This window comes from Megascapheus bottae, chromosome 17 (genome assembly GCF_031878675.1).
Source record: "Megascapheus bottae isolate mThoBot1 chromosome 17, mThoBot2.hap1, whole genome shotgun sequence".
Classification (NCBI taxonomy): domain Eukaryota; kingdom Metazoa; phylum Chordata; class Mammalia; order Rodentia; family Geomyidae; genus Megascapheus; species Megascapheus bottae.
This window is the reverse complement of record NC_143525.1, coordinates 37668001-37689917: the sequence shown is the minus strand read 5'-3', so window position 1 is coordinate 37689917 and position 21917 is coordinate 37668001. Positions and strand designations below refer to the sequence as shown.

General features: G+C 40.1%; 1 protein-coding gene and 1 pseudogene across 11 annotated transcripts in view; one reads left to right on the top strand and one right to left on the bottom strand.

Moving 5' to 3' along the window:
• The window catches only part of Spag9 (sperm associated antigen 9), a 123036-nt gene that overhangs the window by 29418 nt on the left and 71701 nt on the right, over window positions 1-21917 (top strand). For 7 of the 11 annotated variants that reach the window (XM_090351031.1, XM_090351028.1, XM_090351029.1 and 4 more), the window contains exons 3-4: window positions 6319-6389; window positions 15792-15886. In XM_090351031.1, coding sequence (XP_090207157.1) covers window positions 6319-6389; window positions 15792-15886 — 166 coding nt within the window. Of the gene's footprint in view, window positions 1-6318; window positions 6390-15791; window positions 15887-16387; window positions 16748-21917 lie in introns of those variants that run through there. The other 4 variants (XM_090351034.1, XM_090351035.1, XM_090351036.1 and 1 more) reach the window with 4 other exon arrangements.
• On the bottom strand, window positions 7142-7858 carry LOC150051868 (histone H3.3A-like; annotated as a pseudogene).

Sequence of the window (21917 nt, the reverse complement as noted above, 5' to 3'; positions counted from 1 at the left end):
ATTTGCAGTTCCAAATTTGAATTATTGGAAATTGGTCTGTTACAGTATCACATCATATATATATATATATATATATATATATATATATATATATATATTACATAATTTTTGTCCGTGTAGTGTGGAACTTGAACTCAAGGCCTAGGCGCTGCCAGTCACCAGTACCCACCTGTAATCCTAGCTACTCAGGAGGCTGAGATCTGAGGATCAAGGTTCAAAGCCAGCCCAGCACAAAAGAACCTGAGACTCTTATCTCCAATTAACCCATAGAAAATGGGAAGTGGGGCTTGGCTCAAGGGTAGGGCAGTAGCCTTCAGCTGAAAAGTTCAAGGACAATACCCAGGCCCAGAAGTAGGGTAAGCCTTAAGCTGAAGACCTCAGGGACAGTGCCCAGGCTGAGTTCAAGCCCCATGAAAAAAAAAATATTTATATGACCAGTTACATGGTCATATGATGTGATCTTTATATGACTTGTTCTGTATATATCTAAAAAGGTAATAATAATATTTAGATCACAGTACAGGTAAAGAAATATAGACAGTGTCTGTCTAGGTTCTTGCTGTAGGTGCCAGGGAGGAATCTGCCAGAATAGCATTCAGAATAGCAAAAGCATAAACTGTTCTTAAAGCATAGTAGGGTGCTTTCTATTTAGAAAGCTCCATATGAGGACTTTAATAGTGCTTACAAGATTGTGTGTGTGCTTACAAGATTGTGTGTGTGTGTGTGTGTGTGTGTATGTGTATGTTAAGCTATATATGTTGCTATAGCACAGAAGCCACAAAAATAGGAACAGTCTTATACCATGTATCAATGTTTCAATGATAGACTGCATATACAATAGCAATCCTTTAAGAGTATATGGCCTATGGGCTGGGAGCATGGTATACTGGTAGAGTGCTTGCCTAGCATGCATGAAGCCCTGTGTTCAATTCCTTGGTACCACATACACAGAAAAAAAGTGAGAAGTGGTACTGTAACTCAAGTGGTAGAGTGCTAGCTTTGAGGAAAGCCCAAGGACAGTGCTCAGGCCCTGAGTTCAAGTCCCAGGACTGGCAAAAATCGAGTATTTTGCCTAGTGATATTACAGCTGTCTTAGTCATGTGAGTACACTCTATATTTCACAATGATGAAATTGGCTAAGGAGGCATTTCTAAGAACATATCTCCAAAGTTAAATGAAATTTGTGTAATGACTCAAGTGTTAAAGGTTGCTTTTTTTGTGTGTATGTGTATTGGGTTTGGGCTTAAACTCAGGACCTAAGCACCATTCCTGAGCTCTTTCACTAAAGGCTAGTGCTCTACCGCTTTAAGCCACAGCTGTACTTCCAGCTTTTGAATGATTAACTGGCGGTAAGAGTCTCAAGGACTTTTCTGCCCTGGCTAGCTTCTAGCCCTGGTCCTCAGACCTTAGCTTCCTGAGTAGCAGGATTACAGGTATGAGTCACCAGCAAAGATTGCTTTTTGTTCATTTAAAGTTTATTTTCTGTTTTCTTTTGTTTTGCCAGTTCTGGGTCATGAACTCAGAGCCTGGGCACTGTCTTTGAGCTTTATCAAGGCTAGCACTCCACTCTTGAGCCACAGTGCCACTTCTGGCTTTTTCTTTCTATGTGGTAACCAAGGAATGGAACCCAGGGCTTCGTTCATGCTACTAGGCAAGCACTCTACCAGTAGGGCATACTCCCTGTTCTCATGTAAAGTTTAACAAATGAATACTTCTGATAAATAGTAGCTTCTGTAAAAACATTTTATAGTCAATGGCTTCCAAGCTCATCATATTTACCTATATTAAGTTGGAGGAAGTTATCTGTTATGTTACCTAATGGTCCTGTGCTACATGATGAATTCATAGTAATTGTTGTAGAACAGGATGAACACTTGAGCCAAGGAATATTCAGTGTGAATGGATACTCAGTGTGTTTGGACTAGGGTGGGACTAAATTTATCAATATTATTTATCATTTGGTGAATTCCTCCTCAAAGGTGACTAATGGAGTACCTTGTAAAATTTTAATTTTATGTGCCTTTTCTCTTTCGTATTCTTTTGTTTCTACTACTTTTTCTCAGCATCATGCCTATACTGTCTGTCAGTGGTGATGGTGTGTGTGGCCATTACTGTACCAGAATAACCTAAGGCAGGCAGACTTAGAAAAGAGGTTTATTTAGCTCTTAGTTGTAGAATCCCAAAGAGGTTTATATATCTTTCAGATCTAGTACCCAAGACTGGGTAGTAAAGTTGGTTTGGTCTTCGGTGAAGGCCTAATGACAGATGACATCATAATGTTGGAAGAACATGTGGAAGTGAGCAAGAGAGGAAGAGATCGCATCTCAAAACGAGAATGCGGGACATGATTCAGGGATTAGACTGTCTTTTATAACTTGCTCTTAGGAGAGCTGTCTTAATCTTTTCCAGGGGCAGCAACCCCAATGACCCAAAGTCTTCTCATTAGTCCTCACGTTTTTAAAGGTTTTACACTACCTCTAATGCCATCCTTCTGAGGACTAAGCCTGTAACACACCAACTTCTGGGGGACAAACAAATGTAACTGTAACCCTTCTATTCATTATCCTGGCAATAAAATACAATTAAAAAAATACATCTAAACCATAGCAGTTATCTCACTGATAAGTAGTATTGAGTAGGTTTTTTTTGTTTGTTGATTTGGTTTGGTTTGGTTTTTTGCCAGTCCTGGGGCTTGAACTCAGCCTGAACACTGTCTCTGAGTTTCTTTTGCTAAAGGAGATCACTCTACCAATTGAGTCACAGGGCCACTTCTGGCTTTTTCTTTTTGCGTAGTATTGAGGGATCAAACCCAGGGCTTCATATCTAGTAGGCAAATATTCTACCATTAAGCCAAATTCCCAGCACAGACAATATGTATTTTTGCTTACAGTTTGATGGTTTCTTGTCAGAGTATCAAAAGCTGGATTATTTCCATAAACAAAGGGCATTTTGTTTGAAGGCTATCCCTTTCCCTGGATAGAATCACAAAGGAGACTCCATACATAACAGATGAGTATTTCCTGAGTGACAATATAGGATGGTGATTAAAAACACAGATTCTAGAGCTAGACTCCTCTATTAGGGAATTGCCTGTGTTACTTTGGGTAAGTTAACCCCAATTTGTCTCAGTTTCCTTATATCTAAACTGAATGTGGTGATGTTTTTTTTTTGGTCATCAAGTTAATAGATTTTGTATATAGTTCATAGAACAGTTTGTGGCATATAATAAGCAGTACATATTAGCTGGTGTTAGTGATGGTGGTGATACAAATTTATGAACTCACATCTAATTAGTGAGCTAATTGATTATTAGCTCTGCTGGGCCTTGTGGCTTATACTTGTAATCCTAGCTACTTGGGAGACTAAGATTGGAGAGATTATGGTTTGAGGTCAGCCTGGGCAAAAAGTTTACAAGACCTCATTTCTACCAGTAGAGCTAGGTACACGTGTCATTCCACCAGCTACTGGAGACTTAAATAGGAAGATGAAAGTCCAGGTTGGACAAGGAAAAACAAGACTATACTTGGAACCAGGCCATCCTGGACAAGGAAAATAAGATTATACTTGAAAAACAACTGAAGCCAAAAGGGCTGGAGATACAGCTCAAGATGCTCAAGCACTGTGTATCGAGTATAAATTCTAAGTTCTGCCCCCCACAAATAATAAGGCTCTCCTATCAAACATAAATTTGAAATTGAAGTTTATGAATCATACTTGGATCTTGTTTTGTTTTTATTTTTACTTTTTGCCAGTTTTGGGGCTTGAACTAAGAGCCTGGATGCTGTCCTCAGGCTTTTTCAAGGCTAGGACTATACCACTTGAACCACAGCCCCACTTCTGGCTTTTTCTGTATATGTGGTACCAAGGACTCAAACACAGAGCTTCATACATGCTAGGCAAACACTCTACCACTAAGCCATATTCTTAGACCCTTGGATCTTGTTTTAGCTTCAGTATTCAGTTTTTTCTTTTGGTTTCAAGCTGTTAAGAAAAACTGATTTGCTGATTGAGGAAGTAGGGTTGTGGCTCAAGTGATAGAATGTTAGCCTTGAGCCAAAGCTCAGGGACAGCACATAGGCTGAACTCAAGCTCCAAGACCAGCACCCCCCCAAAAAAAAAAAAAAAGAAAAAAGAAAACTCTAGCCCAGCATGGTGGTTCACATCTGTAATCCTAACTACTTAGGAGGCTGAGATCTGAGGATCAAGGTTCAAAGCCAGCCCAGGCAATACAAAGCCAAGACTCTTATCTCCAGTTAATCCTAGAAAACAGGAAGCGGGGTTGTAGCTCAAGAGTAGGGCGGTAGCCTTGAGCTAAAGACCTCAGGGACAGTACCCAGGCCAGAGTTCAAGCCCTGTGACCCCCTCCTCCAAAAAAAAAGTTACCCTACCAAGAAATTACTGATAGAAAAGGATCAATAATTAAAAGTAGATATGATTTGTCCAGTAGTCTCAGGATTTCCTTAAACTTTTATGTAAATTTAATTACTCAGAGGGGTATAAAAATTATTTACAACTTTGCTTGGAGTTTTCCTTTTCTTTCTTTCTTTCTTTCTTTCTTTTTTTTTTTTTTTTTGCCAATACTGGGCTTGACCTCAGGGGCTAAGCACTGTCCTTGGGCTTTTCCCTCAAGGTTAGAGCTCTGCCACCTGAGCCACAGCACCACTTCCGGCTCTTTCTGTGTATGAAAGGAATGAAACCTGGGTTTTCATGCATGCTAGGCAAGCACTCTACCACTAGGCCAAAGTTCTGGGCCCTCCTTTTCTTTTTAAAAAATAAGAGAACTAAAGTCAGGTGCAGTGGCTCATACATGTAAGATTAGCTGCTTGGGAAACTGAAATTTGCAGGATCTTATTTGCTCAGGCAAAATAAGTCTCATATATCTCAACTGATAAATGCTAGGCATGGTGACATGTGCTTGTCATACCATAACATATGACATGGTAGGTATACATAGGAGGATTATGGTCTAGGACAAAAATGAGACCCAATTTGAGAAAGAAACAAAGCCAGAAGGGCTAGGAGCATGACTCAAGTGATAGAGTGCCTGCCTATCAAAATGTAAGCCCTGGGTTTCCTATGCCAGTACTGCATTTCCCCCCCCACCCATCTTGGCACCCTGCCCCCCAAAAAAGCACCAAAACTTCTATTGTATTATCACAATAATGTGTGCTACTAGTTGTGATGTATTCAGTCCTTACCTGGCATGTTAAACTGTGTTGCATATATATTATGTTGGGTGAGTTTGCTTACTAGTTTATGAGCTCATAACTTATAAGCTTAAATCAGAAGCAAATCAAAACAAAAATCGGTACAATTTTCCTAAATAATGACCTGTTTCCAAGCTATTCAGATTATAGCAGGCAAAGATATTAGATCCAAGGATGAGTTTACTGGGTAACACATGTTACATTTTGTTTGGTGTCAGGTATGGACATTAGGCATATATAACATTCATATGCATGTTGTTGTAGTGTTAGCTCACTAGTTGCTTTTACAGTTTGCAGCTATTCACAGGTTACAGGTAACAAACAGCCTTGTGTGTTAGCAGCTGATTGACTAGAAGAACATTTTCAACCAACATTTTCCAACAGACTTAAAGTGAGTTTGGCCGGACAATCCCCCTGCACTGTGACTGCCCACGTCTCCTCCTTGTGTTCATTTCCCTGGCAGTAGTGTCTGGAACATTTCATTATCATTTTGTTTAAGTAGTGTAATTTCTTCTTGGGCTGGCTCAGACCCCACCACTTCTCTGAGTCATTCTTTGCAATCTCCTGTGAGGTCCTATTTTAACATTCTGTATCTTAGGAACTAAAACCTTTCCTCCTTTCTTGTGTTCAGTGCCACTCACAAAATCTCTCAGCAGAGGGAGCCAAATAAAAGAGGATGAATTCCTGAAGTTTTCAAAAATCAAAAAAGCAGAAGAGTACTTAGAAACAACGAGGCTTTCATGAATTGTTAGTACTGAAAGAGTCTGAAGAATACTAAAAATGAATACTGAAGAATACTAAAAATCGGTGATTTGGGTTCTGATTCCATATTAAGACTTTCACAAAATAATCTGTGTTTTTGAAAGAGGTAATTTCAAATCACATTTAAAACTCATGTAGGAACCAATCTGGTATTCTCTCTTTCCTTGTACCCCTCATCTCCAAGTGTTATTGATTAAGATGGTAAAATGACATCACTGCTTAGTGCAGAATTTTATACGAGCACTGATGGTTATGGGTCTAATGATTATGGATAACTCAAGATAGTTTTTGTTCAAATAATTTTCTGACTATATTTGGTTTTAACTAAGTATATATGTCTTAATTTCAGTTAGCAGACTTGAAGAAAGAGAAGCAGAACTGAAGAAAGAATATAATGCGTTACATCAAAGACATACTGAGGTGAGTTTTTGGATTGTTACAATTGTGTTAATGTTGGAACAAAGAAATGTACCTTAGAAAGCATGTTTTATAAACAACCCTAAATGCTGGTGAGGACAAAGGGAAAAAGAATCCCTTATATATTGCTGGTGGGAATATAAACTAATGCAATCATTATATATCTAGAAGTTCCAAGAAAAAAGAAAAAGAAATATAGCCAGGTGCCGGTGGCTCAGCCCTATAATCCTAGCTACTTAGGAAGCTGATTTCTGAGAACCACAGTTCAAAGCCAGCCCAGGCAGGAAAGTCCATAAGACTCTTATCTCCATTTAACAACTAGAAAACACAAAGGGAAGCTGTGGCTTAAAGTAGTAGGGGGCTACTTTGCACAAAAGAGCTCAGGGACAATGCCTGAGTTAAAGCCCTATGACCCAAGCAAAACAAAAACTAAACACATTGGTAGCTCAAGCCTATAACCCTGTAGGTCCTCAGATCCTCAGATCTCAGCCTCCTTAGTAGATTACAGGTAGGAGCCACTAGTACCCAGCTTTAGTGGATTCTTTTCTTTTTTTCTTTTTGCTAGTCCGGGGGCTTAAACTCAGGATCTGAGCACTGTCCTTGGGCTTTCTCATGGCTACAGCCCTGCCACTTGAACCATAACACCACGCCTGGCTTTTTCTGTGTATGTGGTATGAAGGAATTGAACCCAGATCTTCATGCATGATAGGCAATCACGCTACCACTAGGCAAGGCTCCTGGCCCCTAATGGATTCTTAAGCAGGTCCTCCATGTATGCAGAGTGCTAGCTGGATATCTTTTGGCATAATTGTTGCACATTTGCCACAGATAGCACACAGATGGACATCTTCAAAAATGTCAGCAAGTGAAGAAGCCTTAGTTGCCTCCTGCAAAGCACCAATAGCTGTGCTCTGGAAGTGTAGATCTGTTTTGAAGCCCTGAGCAGTTTCTCAAACCAGATGCTGGAAAAGGAGCTTGCAAATCGGAAGTTCAGTGGACCTCTGGGAGGGTCTAAATATAAGATACCATGCCTGTAATGATGTAGTTTCTTCACCCCTCCAGCAGAGGGTGCACTCTTGTTGTGAGCAGCTTTAGTTATTTCCTGGGTGCTTTACTGTAAGGTCTGCCAAAAGGAAATTCCACACAGTTCAGGAGAAGAGAGTTTATTGCATGAGGAAAGAGCAGGCTCCTATGGAGTCAGGCGAGCAAGAGGGCTTAGGCCGGGAAGTGAGAGATTATATAGGGGGAGGGGTATAGCCGCAGCGGAAGTGGATGTGATCTCAGAGGATGGGGAAATACCTCAGTGGGGACCTCCCACTGTCCCCAGGCATGCCAGTTGCCAGGGTTACAGGTGCTGGGCGGGGATTTCCAGGGTACAGGGGGAGAGCACCAAGAGGAGAAGTCATTTCTTCCAGTTGGACCTAACATTTCCCACCAATAGATTTGCTAGCAGACTGCCTGGTACGAGCCATGGTATAGAGAGGCCTTTCTGACCTCCTTTCTTCTTGGACTGGAGTTTGGTGAATGACGAGGCAGCACTGGCATTGGAGAGCTGTGACAGTGTGTCAGCAGCTAGGTACACGAGTCCTGAGATCTTACGTTTGCTGTTTAAAATCAGCTCAGGCAGGCTGGAAATGAACAGTGGAAGCATGGGTCAAGTAGTAAACTACCAGCCATGAGTGGAAAAGCCAAACAAGAGTGTGAGGCCCTTTAGCTCAAGGTTAAGGCAGAGCTGAAGAGCTCAGGGCCAATACCCTCGCCCGGGGGTAGGATAGTAGCCTTGAGCTGAAGACCTCAGGGACAGCGCCCTGGCCGAGTTCAAAACCCATGACCCACTGAAAAGGAAAAAAAAAAAAGTGTGAGACCTTGACTAAGTTCAATACTAACAATAACACACACACACACACACACACACACCTAAAACTAGGCCTGCCTTGTCATCCAGCTATACTATTCTTGGACACATATCCAGAGGTGTCTAAATCAGTATACAGGAGAAGCATCTGCATTCCCATATGTATTGCTGCACTATTTACAATAGCCAAGAGATGAAATTAGCCAAGGTACTTTCAGCCAATGAATGGATACAAAAAGTACATTTGTGTATGTGCTTGTGTGTATAACTCAGCCATAAAGAAAAATGAAATCATGTGGCACATACATACCAGGAATACCACTCAGCCTTTAAAAAACGAAACAAAAAAAAAATCATGTCCTTTGCTGGAAAGTTGAGTGAGATAAGCCAAGTTCACAAAGCCAAATATGGAATGTTTTCTTTCATATGGGGAAGAAACAAAAACATGTATGTGTATAAATACATGCAGTACATATATACTATAAATATACTTTACATTTCCTCTTTACATATATAGAATTTAATCACAACTATAGGACTGTTTGGAAGAGGGGAAGCAAGAGAGTGATGGAAAGATGAATACTATTGAAACATTGTGGCTACTTGGGATATGAAGGTGGTATAAGGGATCTCACTTAAAGAATTGGGAAGTCAAGGAAAGAGCAATGGTGGGGGGAGGGATTGGTCTGATTAAAATACAGTATATGCAGGGAAGTGGCACTGGTTCAAGTGTTAGAGCACTAGTCTTGAGCACAAGGACAATGCCCAGGCCAAGAATTCAAGCCCCAGGACCAGCAAAAAAAAAAAAAAAAAGACCAAAACAGAATACATACAAAAGCAAGTATCATAGAAAATTAATAACACAAAAAATACAGAAAAGAGGGCTGAGAGTTTAGCCTAGTGGAAGAAGTCCCAGGTTGGATTCCTAGATACCACATACATAGAAAAAAGCCAGAAGTGGTCCTTCCCTTTCCTTCCCCCTGTTCCCTTCCTCCTTCCCCCTTCCCCCTTCCTCCTTCCTTCCTTCTTGGTCTTGGGGCTTGAACTCTAGGCCTGGGTGCTGTCTCTGAGCTCTTCAGCTCAAGGCTACTGCCTTACCCCTTAAGCCACAGCCCCACTTCCAGGATTTGGCGTGTTTAATTGGACATAAGAGTCACAGATTTTCCTGCTGATGAAGGATTAAGATAATGATCCTTGAATCTCAGCTTCCTGAATAGCTAGGATTACAAGCATGATCTGCCGGTGTCCAGCTAGTAATTTAGTTATTTTAGACAATTCCAAAACTTACTTTCTTGGCTGACTAAGCAAAACTTTATGTGCACATAGTAAAATATTTGCCATTTGGAAATTTTGCATTGGTGAAAAATCTTCATATTGACAATCCAGCATAAAGGATTTATTTACATGAAATTGTTATAACAACAGAAAGTTAAAATAATTCTGAAAGGGTTTTCAGCATGAGTTTTCAGTGTTTTAAATGAACAGCTCTCCAAAGCAATTAAGAAAGGGTACTTGAGAGTATTTTTTATGATTGTCAGCCTTTCATGTATTGCATTTATTTTTATTTATTTATTTTGCCATTCCTGGAGCTTGAACTCAGGGGCAGGGCACTGTCCTTGGACACTTTTTGCTCAAGGCTAGTGCTCTGCCACTTGAGCCACAGCGCCACTTATGGCTGTTTCTGAGTATGTGGTACCAGGGAATCGAACCCAGGACTTCGTGTATGTTAGGCGAGCACTCTACTAGGCTACACTCCAGGCCCCTTGCATTTACTTTTATCTTGTTAATATAAATAATATTTTTTTGTGCTGGGCACTGACAGTTCAGGAGGCTGAGATCTGAAGATTGCGATTCAAAGCCAGCCTGGGCACCGAAGTCTGTGAGACTCTTCATCTCCAATTAACCACCAGAAAACCAGAAGTGGCTCTGTGGCTCAAGTGGTAGAGTGTTAGCCTTGAACTGAAGAGCCCAGGGACAGTACCCAGGCCCCAAATTCAAGCCCCATGACCAACCCTCCCCTCCGAAAAGTAAATTGCATATTACAGTTTACATATCCAAGTAGATAAAATTTTTACAAATTTATTCAATGTTTGTTACATGAAGAAAATAATTCCTGTTGTTTTCTCTAATTCTCTTTCCCAAGAGAGTTCTAATCTTTATTTACCTATTTATTGGTGCTGGAGACTGAGCCGAGGCCTTGAACATAGTAAGCATATACTATACTAATGAACTACATACAGTACCCTAATTCTAGTCTTCAGTTCCCATTTTTCCATTGGCTTGTGTAACTTCCTATCTAGTGGAGATTTATGTGGTTGCTTTTAAAGACTGTGAAATCTTTTTGCACTAAATTTTATTTGCTTTTGAATAATTCCTTCCTTCCTTCCTTCCTTCCTTCCTTCCTTCCTTCCTTCCTTCCTTCCTTCCTTCCTTCCTTCCTTTCATTTTTCTTTCTTTGTGCCAGTCTTGGTTCTTGAACCCAAGCTCAAGGATATCTTTGAATTCCTCTCTCATTTTTTTTTCCCCCCAGTCCTGGTGCTTGAACTCAGTGCCTGGACACTGTCCCTGAACCTCTCTGTAGTCAAGGCTAGCACTCTACCACTTGAGCCACAGCACCACTTTGGCTTTTTTTTTTTTTTTTTTTTTTGCTGTTGTTGTTTATGTGATACTGAAGAATCAAATCCAGAGCTTCATGCATGCTAGGCAAGCACTCTACCACTAAGCCCCATTCCCAGCCTTCTTTGAACGTTTTTGCTCAAGGTTAGCACTTTTGTCAGCTGGGTCACAGCTCAGATTTAACCTCCTGAGTGGGTAGGATAAGTCAACAATGCTAGGTCTCTCTCTCTCTCTCTCTCTCTCTCTCTCTCTCTCTCTCTCTCTCTCTCTCTCTCTCTCTCTCTCTCTCTTTCTCTCTCTCTCTCTCTCTCAATTTGTCAATTTGGTACAGGGCTTGAAACTCAGCGCCTTGTGTTTTCAGCTTGATTGCTCATCATTGGTGCTCTCTCATGCCTCCAGCCAGACTTTTTGCTGGTTAACTGGATAATGAAGTCTTTCAGATTTTGTTGCTAGAATTGGCTTTGAAACTTATTCACCAAGGTCTTAGCTGCTTGTGTACCTAGGATTGCAAGTGTTAGCCACTGACATATGGCTTAGCTTACTTTCTTCCTGATTGTCCTGACAAGTGAGGTTTACTACAACCTGCAGCAGGAAAATAGAATTGATAGTCAGTGTAGAAAGAAAAGATCAGCCACAAAGAGCTGGACCCACGGAGCTCTGAGAAGACAAGAGCACTTTACAAACTTTACAAATTTCCCACGTTTTAATAAAACTGTAATTGGTAGATACAGAGACTTTTACAAATCCTATTGTTGATTCTCTTTACACTTTTTGGCAATATTCATTTCAACACAAAAGTGCCTTGTACATTATTTACTTGTATTATTTATTTGGAGGAGTATGAATTAAATGTCATAAGTAACTGACTGTTATGAATAGGCTCATTATGTGTGTGTGTGTGTGTATGTATGTATTGTGCTGGTTAGTCTTAGGGCTTGAACTCAGAGCCTGGGTGTTATCCCTGAGCTTCTTTTGCTCAAAGCCTAACACTTTGCCACTTGAGTTACAGCATCTCTTCCTGCTTTTTCTGAGTAGTTTATTTTTCTGAGAAGTTTATAAGAGTCACAGACTCTTCCTACATGGGCCGCCTTTGAACCATGATCTTCAGATCCCAGCTTTCTGAGTAGCTAGAATTACACTTTTGAGCCACCAATTCCTGTCTTTTTTTTAAATGAACTTTTATAATAGCAATTACTCAATTATTTAGTGTAAAATTGAGGTGTATATAAAAATATGCATGCTTGACAGATTATAAAGAGAAACTTCATATTTTTCCTCCATATACCCATTTTGCGAAAGTGAACATATGTTTCTACAGGAAAAAATTGACATCAACTTTGTCTGAAGAGATTTTGGGAGGAACAGTCAGTCTTGGAAGAAAGATCTCAGGAAAATTATTATTATGGAGTCAAAGATCTGGGCCTGTGTGTAAACATGACAACCTTCTCAGGCTACCACACTGCTGTTTTCATAGCATCTCCACTTCAGCTTCTAGCTCCATGCATGCCCTGAGAGGCTCTCCCTCCATTTTTTTTTGTTGTTGTTCAAAATTACAAAAACAGGGGCTAGGAGTTTGGCCTAGTGGTAGAGTGCTTACGTTACATGCACGAAGACCTGTGTTCAACTACTTGGTACCACATACATAGACAAAAGCTAGAAGTGGTGCTGAGGCTCAAGTGGTAGAGTTCTAGCATTGAGAAAATCCAAGGACAGTGCTCAGGCCCTGAACTTAAGCCCAGTACTGTCGAAAAAAAATTTACAAAAACACAAAACCTGGGGCCGGGAGTTTGGCCTAGTGGTAGAGTGCTTGCCTAGCATGCACGAAGACCTGGGTTCGATTCCTCGGTACCACATACATAGGAAAAAGCTGGAAGTGGTGCTGAGGCTCAAGTGGTAGAGCTCTAGCCTTGAGAAAGTCCAAGGACAGTGCTCAGGCCCTGAGCTCAAGCCCAGAACTGGCAAAAAAAAAAAACAAAAAAACCCCACAAAACCTTTTTTTCTATTTGGTTACACTGGTTCTTATGTTATTTTGAAAAAAACAGACTTACATGTTCCTTTGTTATTGTTTTTGTTTTGTTTTGTTTTTTGCTAGTACTATGGCCTAAACTCAAGAGATTTTAAGCCTTCAGCCCATACTGTGAAGTTTTATTATTAAAAGAAATTTACTTGTTTTTTCTACCTTTTTGATACTTTTATAGACTATAATGCATATTTTAGCTATCCAGAAATGCTTCTGAGTGTGGGGTTTTCTTGTGGGTAGGAGGAAGAAAGGACAATGAGCTCATTGCCAGCTTAGAGAATTAACTGAAAGGACAGATACAGCATGAAATGCTTAACTGCTCAGATGATTGAGGGAGCTAGACCTACCTCAGTTGTAGCCTCAATCTTAATAGCAGAAAGCAATTATATAGCTTATTAGCTTGGGAAAGGTATTTTAATATGTATCTAAGGTTTATCTGTAAATTGTGATGCTGTGATGATTAAATGAAAAATGGCTATAGAATGCCTAAAATGGACACGGGTGCTCAGTAAACTGATTTGTTGTTACCCTCTCCCATTGAGTACTTGTTTCAATATTGTCCAATATTTAAGAATGCAAGTGCTGGAAATGTGGATTAGTGATAGAGTATGTGTCTAGAATGCATGAAGTCCTAGATTCAGTTCCTTAGTAACACATAGGCAGAAAAGGCTGGAAGTGGCACTGTGACTCAAGTAGTAGAGTGCTAGCCTGAGTAAAAGCTGCTTCAGGGTCAGTGTTCAGGCAGTGAGTTCAAGCTTCAGGACTGCCAAAAAAAATTGAAAAAAAAAAATCAAATTAGGTTGTACTCTTTACCTGAGTTAAGTAACTATAACCCTTCTGTACATCACCTTTATAATAACAATAAAATTGTTTCTAAAAATTCAAATTAGGGTTTCTAAAAACATTATTGTGTGGTATTGGGGGCTCTCACCTGTAACCCTAGCTACTCAAGTCTGAGATCTGAATAAAACTCATCTCCAACTAACCACCAAACAAAGCAGAAAGTATTTGTGTTTGGGGGTCTCTTGAGCCACACCTCTACTTCTAGCTGTTTTGTGGGTGTGTGATTTATTGGAGATATGAGACTTTTATTTTTACCAATTCTTGGGCTCAAACCTGCTACCTACTAGGCAAGCCCACTACCAGCGTTTTTGTTGTTGTTGTTGTTTTTGCCAGACCCTGGGGCTTGGGCTCAAGGCCTGGGCACTGTCCTTGGGCTTTCTCAAGGCTGGAGCTCTACCATTTGAGAGACAGAACCATTTCTGGCTTTTTTCTATATATGTGGTACAAGGAATCGAACCTGGGTCTTCATGCATGCTAGACAGCACTCTACCACTAAACCACACTCCCAGCCTTACCGGCCTTCTTATGATAAAAATGTATTCTCCTTGTTTTTTTTTTAAACCAGTCCTGGGGCTTAAACTCTGGGCCTGAGTATTGTTCCTGTGTGCTGCTGCTTCTGCTGGTGCTGCTGCTGCTGCTTCTTCTTCTTTTTCTTCTTCTTCTTCTTCTTCTTCTTCTTCTTCTTCTTCTTATTATTATTATTATTATTATTATTCGTAGAGCTTGAACTTAGGGTCTGGGCATTGTCCCTGGGCTTAAGCACTCTACCACTTGGGCCACAGCACCATTTCTGGCTTGTGAGTAGTTTATTGGAGATAAGAGTCTTAAGGACTTTCCTGCCCAGATTGACTTCTAACCACAATCCTCAGATTTCTGCCTCCTGAGTAGCTAGGATTATAGGCATGAACCACTGGTGTTTGGCCACTTTTTTTTTTTTAGATGCCTGTCCTGGGGCTTAAACTCGGGGCTTGAGCATTGGTCCTGAGCCTTTTTTGGCTCAAGACTAGTACTCTACCACTTGAGCTTCAGTCCCATACCTCACTTTTTTCTGCATAGTTTATTAGAGATTTTTTTTAAAGTGCTCATGGATTTCCTGCCCAGGCTGGCTTCAAACCACAGTCCTCAGATCTCAGCCTCCTGAGTGGCTAGAATTATCAGTATAAGCCACCAGCTCCTCACATATTTATTTACATTTTAAGTATCTTAATTCTAAATGTAGGATCCTTAAATGTGAAAGTATAGATTACCAAGATTCAGTTAAGATCTTGTAATTCCTTAATAGCGCATGTACTTCATATGTATTTTAAGTTTTTCATTCTATATTTATATTTTTGATCATTTTAACCTGTCAAATCTATTGAAACAAGAAATGAACATCTTGGTTTGAAATTAGTTAAACCGATGATCTTTACTAGTCCATCTTAACATGAGAAAAAGATAAACATATTAAGGATTTACCTTTTTCTGAAGTGTCATATTAATTTATTTTGCATTTTAGTAAACAAGTTTCTCACATGCTACCTATTCTTTTTCTCTACCTTCTACCAATGTCTGTATACTAATTTGTTATATATACTGATATTATTTTTGGCATCAAATATTATAAAACATTTTTGGCTATGCTAAAGAAGAAATTGGCTACTTTATGACTTTATGAATATTAGCATCTTTAAATTATATCACTTGCATATTCCTTTACTTGTTTTTTATTTCATAATTATTTTACATAGAATTGAGAGTAATCTTTGGTTTTGGGGGGGGGTTTGGCCAGTCCTGGGCTTGAGCTCAGGGACTGAGCCCTGTCCTTGGACTTTCTCAAGGCTAGAGCTCTACTGCTTGAGCTTCAGCACCACTTCTGGCTTTTTTTTTTCCCCTATATATGTGGTACCGGGGAATCGAACCCCGGACTTTGTTCATGATAGACAAGCACTCTACCACTAGGTGAAGCTCCTGGCCCAAGAGTAATCTTATAAATAAGAAAAGCAGTACAAAAATGTTTGGCTTATTATAACACTTTATTTTATTCCAGTGTTAAACTTTGTGTTGTATTTTTCTTTCTTTCTGAAAATAGATGATCCATAATTACATGGAGCATTTAGAAAGAACAAAACTTCACCAGCTCTCAGGGAGTGAGCAACTGGAGTCTACAGCTCATAGTAGAATTAGGTAAGCTTTTGTCATACATTTTTGCCTTGAGAAAAAGTGAAATAATGTGTTTTTTATGTCTGTTTCTTTTGTTCTTTAATCCTGGAACAATAGTTAGGCTGATTCAGAAAACTCTCCACTGTGGCTGGAATGCTGCAAGAGAGAAAAGCATGGAAAAATAGAAATAAAGTTCACTATTAAAAAGGCATCTTATGAGCTATGCTATATAAACAATATATCAAAACAGTGTTTTGATTGTTTATTTTACTTAATGAAAAATAAGTATGATATTTTCTAATTTGTGGAAATGTAAAAATTTTATTGCTCCTATATTGTTGGTCCTTTCTGTTGCAGAGGCATGTTTGAAAGGATTAGCTATCCATCTGTTTGGTGTAGGAGCATGAATAAATTATGTAGATCTCTTGCTTTGTAGCCAATGAGCTAAGCCAGGACTCTTACTAGAGAGGAAAATAGTTAACAGGCTGCTTGTCGCTCTGGATTGCTGCATAAATGCTAGGAGTAGCAGCTCTATGGTTATGAGGTGAGGGGAGCGGAATGACGTCATCGTTTGGGAAGCCGCTGCAGGATGGAGTGGAAAGCTTCTGCTAATGGCATTGTTTTCGTGGCAGCAGCTGAATGACAGATCCTCACTACAAAGATACCCGTTTGGCCCCTGTGTAGGCCTCCTGGTTCGGACGTTTCACCATGCCAGCACAGCGCCATGAGTCCTGGATGCATGCTGCTGTTTGTGTTTGGCTTTGTTGGCGGGGCGGTGGTCATTAATTCTGCTATCTTAGTATCTCTCTCTGTTTTGCTGCTTGTGCACTTTTCTATTTCTACCGGTGTGCCAGCTCTGACGCAGAACCTACCAAGGATTCTCAGGTACTCAAGTCTTTTGGAAGCCCCTGCTTGGCTGGTTTTAAGAAATTTTATTACCAAGGTCTGCTTTGTAACCATTTCTATTGCAGATTGAAACAATAGAAAATGGCCTGAAGCTAGAATGTCTATTACTATTTATAGTAATTCAGAGGCTACCACTTAGGAATATTGCTTTGTGCTTAGAAATTTCTAACCAAAGAAAAGGATTTTTATATTGTGCTTACACTTAAGTACAAGGTCATTGTGATCTTGATTTAGACAGAATGTTCAAAGAGTAAAATGAGAGCAAGAGTGGAGCGCCAGGTTTAAGTGTATATAACCTCTGGGCTTAGCTTCTGAGCATATGAAAGCAAATATCTTTTATGCTAGATCTTGCAAGCAATTAGACACAGGCCATGGATTAATTTTGTTTTAATTTTCATCCTTTGCCTGATGGGGGTTTTGATAATAAGTAAAATTTTATAATTTTAATAACTGCTCATAGGAAGCACAAATTTAAAATGTTTTCCTCCCAAAATAAAATGTGTTTTAAAGGATAAAAGGGTTTTAACTTTTGAGGGCAGCAGTGCATTTCCACACATCAAAGTTGGGAAAGCTTAGCAAAGCCTATTCACTATTGTTGAGTCAGATGTCACCCTTTCTTTTCTTTGTAGTCCTGGGTGATAAATATCCATGCCTATTTGTGAGGGTAGTCATTAATCTCTGTAGCTTTATTGCTGTTCACTCTGCTTGTAGCTTGTAAGAGCCATCTTTTGCATTTTAGAGGCTTACAGTTTGAGCTTCTAATGTTTCGTGATCAGACTCAAAGTATCTGGTTTGTTAGATTTTTGTGTTTTGCCTGATTTTAAAAGGTTCCCAGTACAGAGTTTTTATTATTTAAATAGTTATAAAATATGTAAATACTAATTGTGAATTTAGATAAAGAGCAATTCAAGTAGTTAGGTCCTTCAGTGTGTTCCATTTCATTTGTAGGCCAGTTCAGATTCAATTTTAGTTAAAGCACAAATTAGATTTCATCTGCAGTCTTAACAAATATTGAATTATATATGTATGTGTGTACTATCTTTCTGTTTATTTAGAGGTAAATATGAAGCTCAAGCTGGCCTGGAAGTATCACCCAGGCTGGCCCCCAAACTCATAGTTCTCTTGTCTCAAACTGCTGAAAATACCACTATGCTCAGCTCTTTCTTGATTCATAAAACTTGGAAATAATTTTACTACTTGTATACATTAGTACATAAAAATTTGCATATAGATCTGTATATTGCGGCTCTAAAAAATTTAAAAACATATAGACAAGAAAAAATATAAAATTATTTTATTTATTTTTGTCAATCATAAGGCTTGAACGCAAGGCCTGGGAAAATTATTTTTTGTGTGTATATGCCATAGTGAGACTTGATCTCAAGACTTTTCTTTCTTGAGTGGCTTTTTCTGCTCAAGGCTGGTATGTTGAGAGATGCCTCCACTTTTTGCAGGTTAGTTAAAGAGTCTCACAGATTTGCCTACTTGAGCTGGCTTTAAACTGTGAACTCAGAATTCAGTCCCATGAGTAGGTAAGGGGGCTTTGAAGTTGAACTGTTCTGCCCCTGAGGAGTAAATAGCATTTGGACTTTGGGCAATTTACTTTCTTACTCTGTACTTGACTTTTTTTTTTTTTTTTTTGCCAGTCCTGGGCTTGAGCTCAGGGCCTGAGCACTGTCCTTGGACTTTCTCAAGGCTAGAGCTCTACCACTTGAGCCTCAGCACCACTTCTGGCTTTTTTCTATGTATGTGGTACCGTGGAATTGAACCCGGGTCTTCGTGCATGCTAGGCAAACACTTTAACCACTAGGCCAAACTCCAGGCCCTTGACTTTTTTTTTTTTTTCCACTAAAAGTACTTAACCTCATTGGATGGTTTTAAAAATCAAGTGAGGGTCTGGAAGCATGGCCTAGTGGTAGAGTGCTTACCTAGTATGCAAGAAGCCCTGGGTTCGATTCCTCAATACCACATACATAGAAAAAGCCGGAAGTAGTGCTGTGGCTCAAGTGGTAGAGCTCTAGCCCAAGGACAATGCCCAGCCCCTGAGTTCAAGGACTGGCAAAAAAAAAAAAAAAGCCTTTCTCTCTCTCTCCACACACACACATATATATATATATATATATATATATCAAGTGAGGCCAGGTGCTGGTGACTCTGACTTGTATTCCTAGCTACTTAGGGGGCTGAGATCTGAGGATCTTGGTTCAAAGTCAGCATGGGCAGGAAACTCTATGAACTGTAAAACTCTTACTACAGTTAACCACCAGAAGAAAAACTGAAAGTGGAGCTGTGGCTCAAAGTGGTAGAGCACTAACCCTGAGTAGAAAACCTCAGGGACAGCATTCAGGCCCTGATTTCAAGAACATGACCCCCCCCACACACACACTATAAAATAAAAGTGAGATTGTTATTTTGCATTTAATTACAGTATATTCAGTAAATTGCATAGTTAAATTGATTTCATAATCACATAGTTTTGACATAGTTTTTTTTTCATCTGTTGTAGGGTTTGAATGCAACTCAGCCTGGGTGCTTTCCCTGAGTTTTTTTTGCTTTTGTTTGTTGTTGTTGTTGTTTTGTTCAAGTCTAGTGCTTCACCACTCTGAGCCCCAGACCCACTTCTGGTTTTTAGATAGTTAATTGGAGATTAAAAAGTCTCACAGACCTCACTGCCTGGCTGGCTTCCAGCCTCAGTTCTCCAGATCTCTGCTCCTGAGTAGCTAGGATTACAGGCAGGAGCCACTAGGCCTGGGTAGAGATGGCTTTTAATACTGGCCATTTATTTATTTATTTATTTGCTTGCCAGTCCTGGGGCTTGAACTCAGGTTCTGGGCACTGTCCTTGGACTTTCTCAAGGCTAGAGCTCTATCACTTGAGCCTCAGCACCACTTTTGGCTTTTTTTCCCCCTAAATATGTGGTATCGAGGAATCGAACCTGGGTCTTGGTGCATGCTAGGCAAGCACTGTACCACTAGGCCACACTACTGGCACCAGTTATTTACTGCCTAAAATCTCTGAGCACACACACACACAGACACACAGACACACAGACACACACACACACACACACACACACACACACACACACACACACAGTGGTGGTGGGACTTGAACTCTGGGCCTGAGCATTGTCCCTGAGCTCTTCAGCTCAAGGCTACTGCCCTACCCCTTAAGCTACAACCCTACTTACCATTTTTTAAAATATATTTTTATTGTAATTAATAAAAGGGTTACATGATATTTGCCAGATAGAAGGTACATTAATTCACATACATTGATACCCTTTCACATGTCTTGGCACCCATTACCCCTCCCACCCCCATCCCCACTTATCATTTTCTAGTGATTAATTGGAGGTAAGAGTCTCCAAGTCTTAGAGCTTGGGCTGGCTTTGAACCGAGAGCCTCAGATCTCAGTCTCCTGAGTAGGATTGCGGGCGTGAGCTAGCGCACCCGGCTCTGAACATAATTTTTTCTATTCTGAAAACCTGGAAAGTAATCTCAGTATTCTGGTATGGATTAAAAGAGGTAATATAAATAAATATGAACACATCCTAAGTATTCAACTAATGCATTCTTTAAAAAAAAAATTGGAGGGGGAGAGTAATGGATACCAAAACATGTGAAAGGGTATCAATGTATGTGAATTAATGCACCTTCTATCTGGCAAATATCATGTAACCCTTTTACTAATTACAATTAAAAAAAAGAAAAAAAAGATTGACTGCATGATACCCTATCTTAAGATGGATCCATGCACATTTGAAAAAAAAAAAATTGGACATTTAAGCCAGGAGTTTAGTGCATGCATGAAGACCAGATTTGATTCCTAGATACCACATACATAGGGGAAAAAGCCGGAGGTGGTGCTGAGGCTCAACTGGTAGAACTCTAGCCTTGAGAAAGTCCAAGGAAGTGCTCAGGCCCTGAGCTCAAGCCTAAGACTGGCAAAAAAAAAAAAAAAAAAGGACATTTATCCATGAAGTATGTATGTATATATGTGTATGTATTTTATTGTGACAGTCCCAGGACTTGAACTTAGGACTTGGGCACTGTCCCTGAGTTTTTGTGCCCAAGACTAACACACTATCACACGAACCACATCTTCATTTCTAGTGTGTTGGTGGTTAATTGGAGATAGTTGGTGATAGCTTTGCTTTTTATTAGGTAGCAGTATTACTAGACAGTGATAGCTAGTGTTTTAGTCTTGCAGTTTAAATCTGCCTTTTGGTATTTTTGTGACAACTAACTACATACAGCAACCAATATAGTATGGCACCACAGTTTTCCTCTCAGTGGTTTTTTTGTTTGTTTTGCTTTTTTTTTTCCCCCCTCCCAGTCCTGGGGCTTGAGCTCTGAGCACTGCCCTTGGACTTTTCCTCAAGGCCAGCACTCTACCACTTGAGCCTCAGCACTACTTCCAGCTTTTTTCTATGTATGTGGTACTGAGGAATCGAACTGGGTCTTCGTGCATGCTAGGCAAGCCCTCTACCACTAGGCCAAATTCCTAGCCCCTCAGTATTTATTTTTTAAAAGTAAGATTCTGGGCTGAGAATATGGCTAGTGGTAGAATGCTTGCTTAGCATGCATGAAGCCCTGGGTTCGATTCCTCAGTACCACATAAACAGAAAAGCTGGAAGTTGTGCTATGATTCAAGTAGTAGAGTGTTTGTCTTGAACAAAGAATTTCAGGGACAGTAGTGCCCAAGCCCTGAGTTCAAGCTCCAGGATGGGCAAAAAAAAAAACCCCAAAACAACAACAAAAAATCCCAGTAACATTCTGCGAATGGGAATTTTGTCTAGAGGTAGAGTGCTTGCCTATCATGCATGGAGACCCAGGTTCCATTCCTCAGTACCATATACATAGAAAAGTGGTGGTGTGGCTCAAGTGGTAGTGCACTTGTCCTGAGGAAAGCCCTAGGACATTGCCCAGGCCCTGAGGTCAAACCCTAGGACTGGCAAGAACAAAAATATGACAACTGGCTGAGCTTCAGGATACCCCCAGATTTCTGGAAATTGACTCCACTTGAGGGGCTCACTGCTTGGAAAAAGTGTTGCACTCAGGCTAGGGCTAGAGCCCAGTGCAGCATGTGTGAAACCTTTGGTTTGATTCTTGATGCACACACACACATAACTATATGCCTTTTTCTC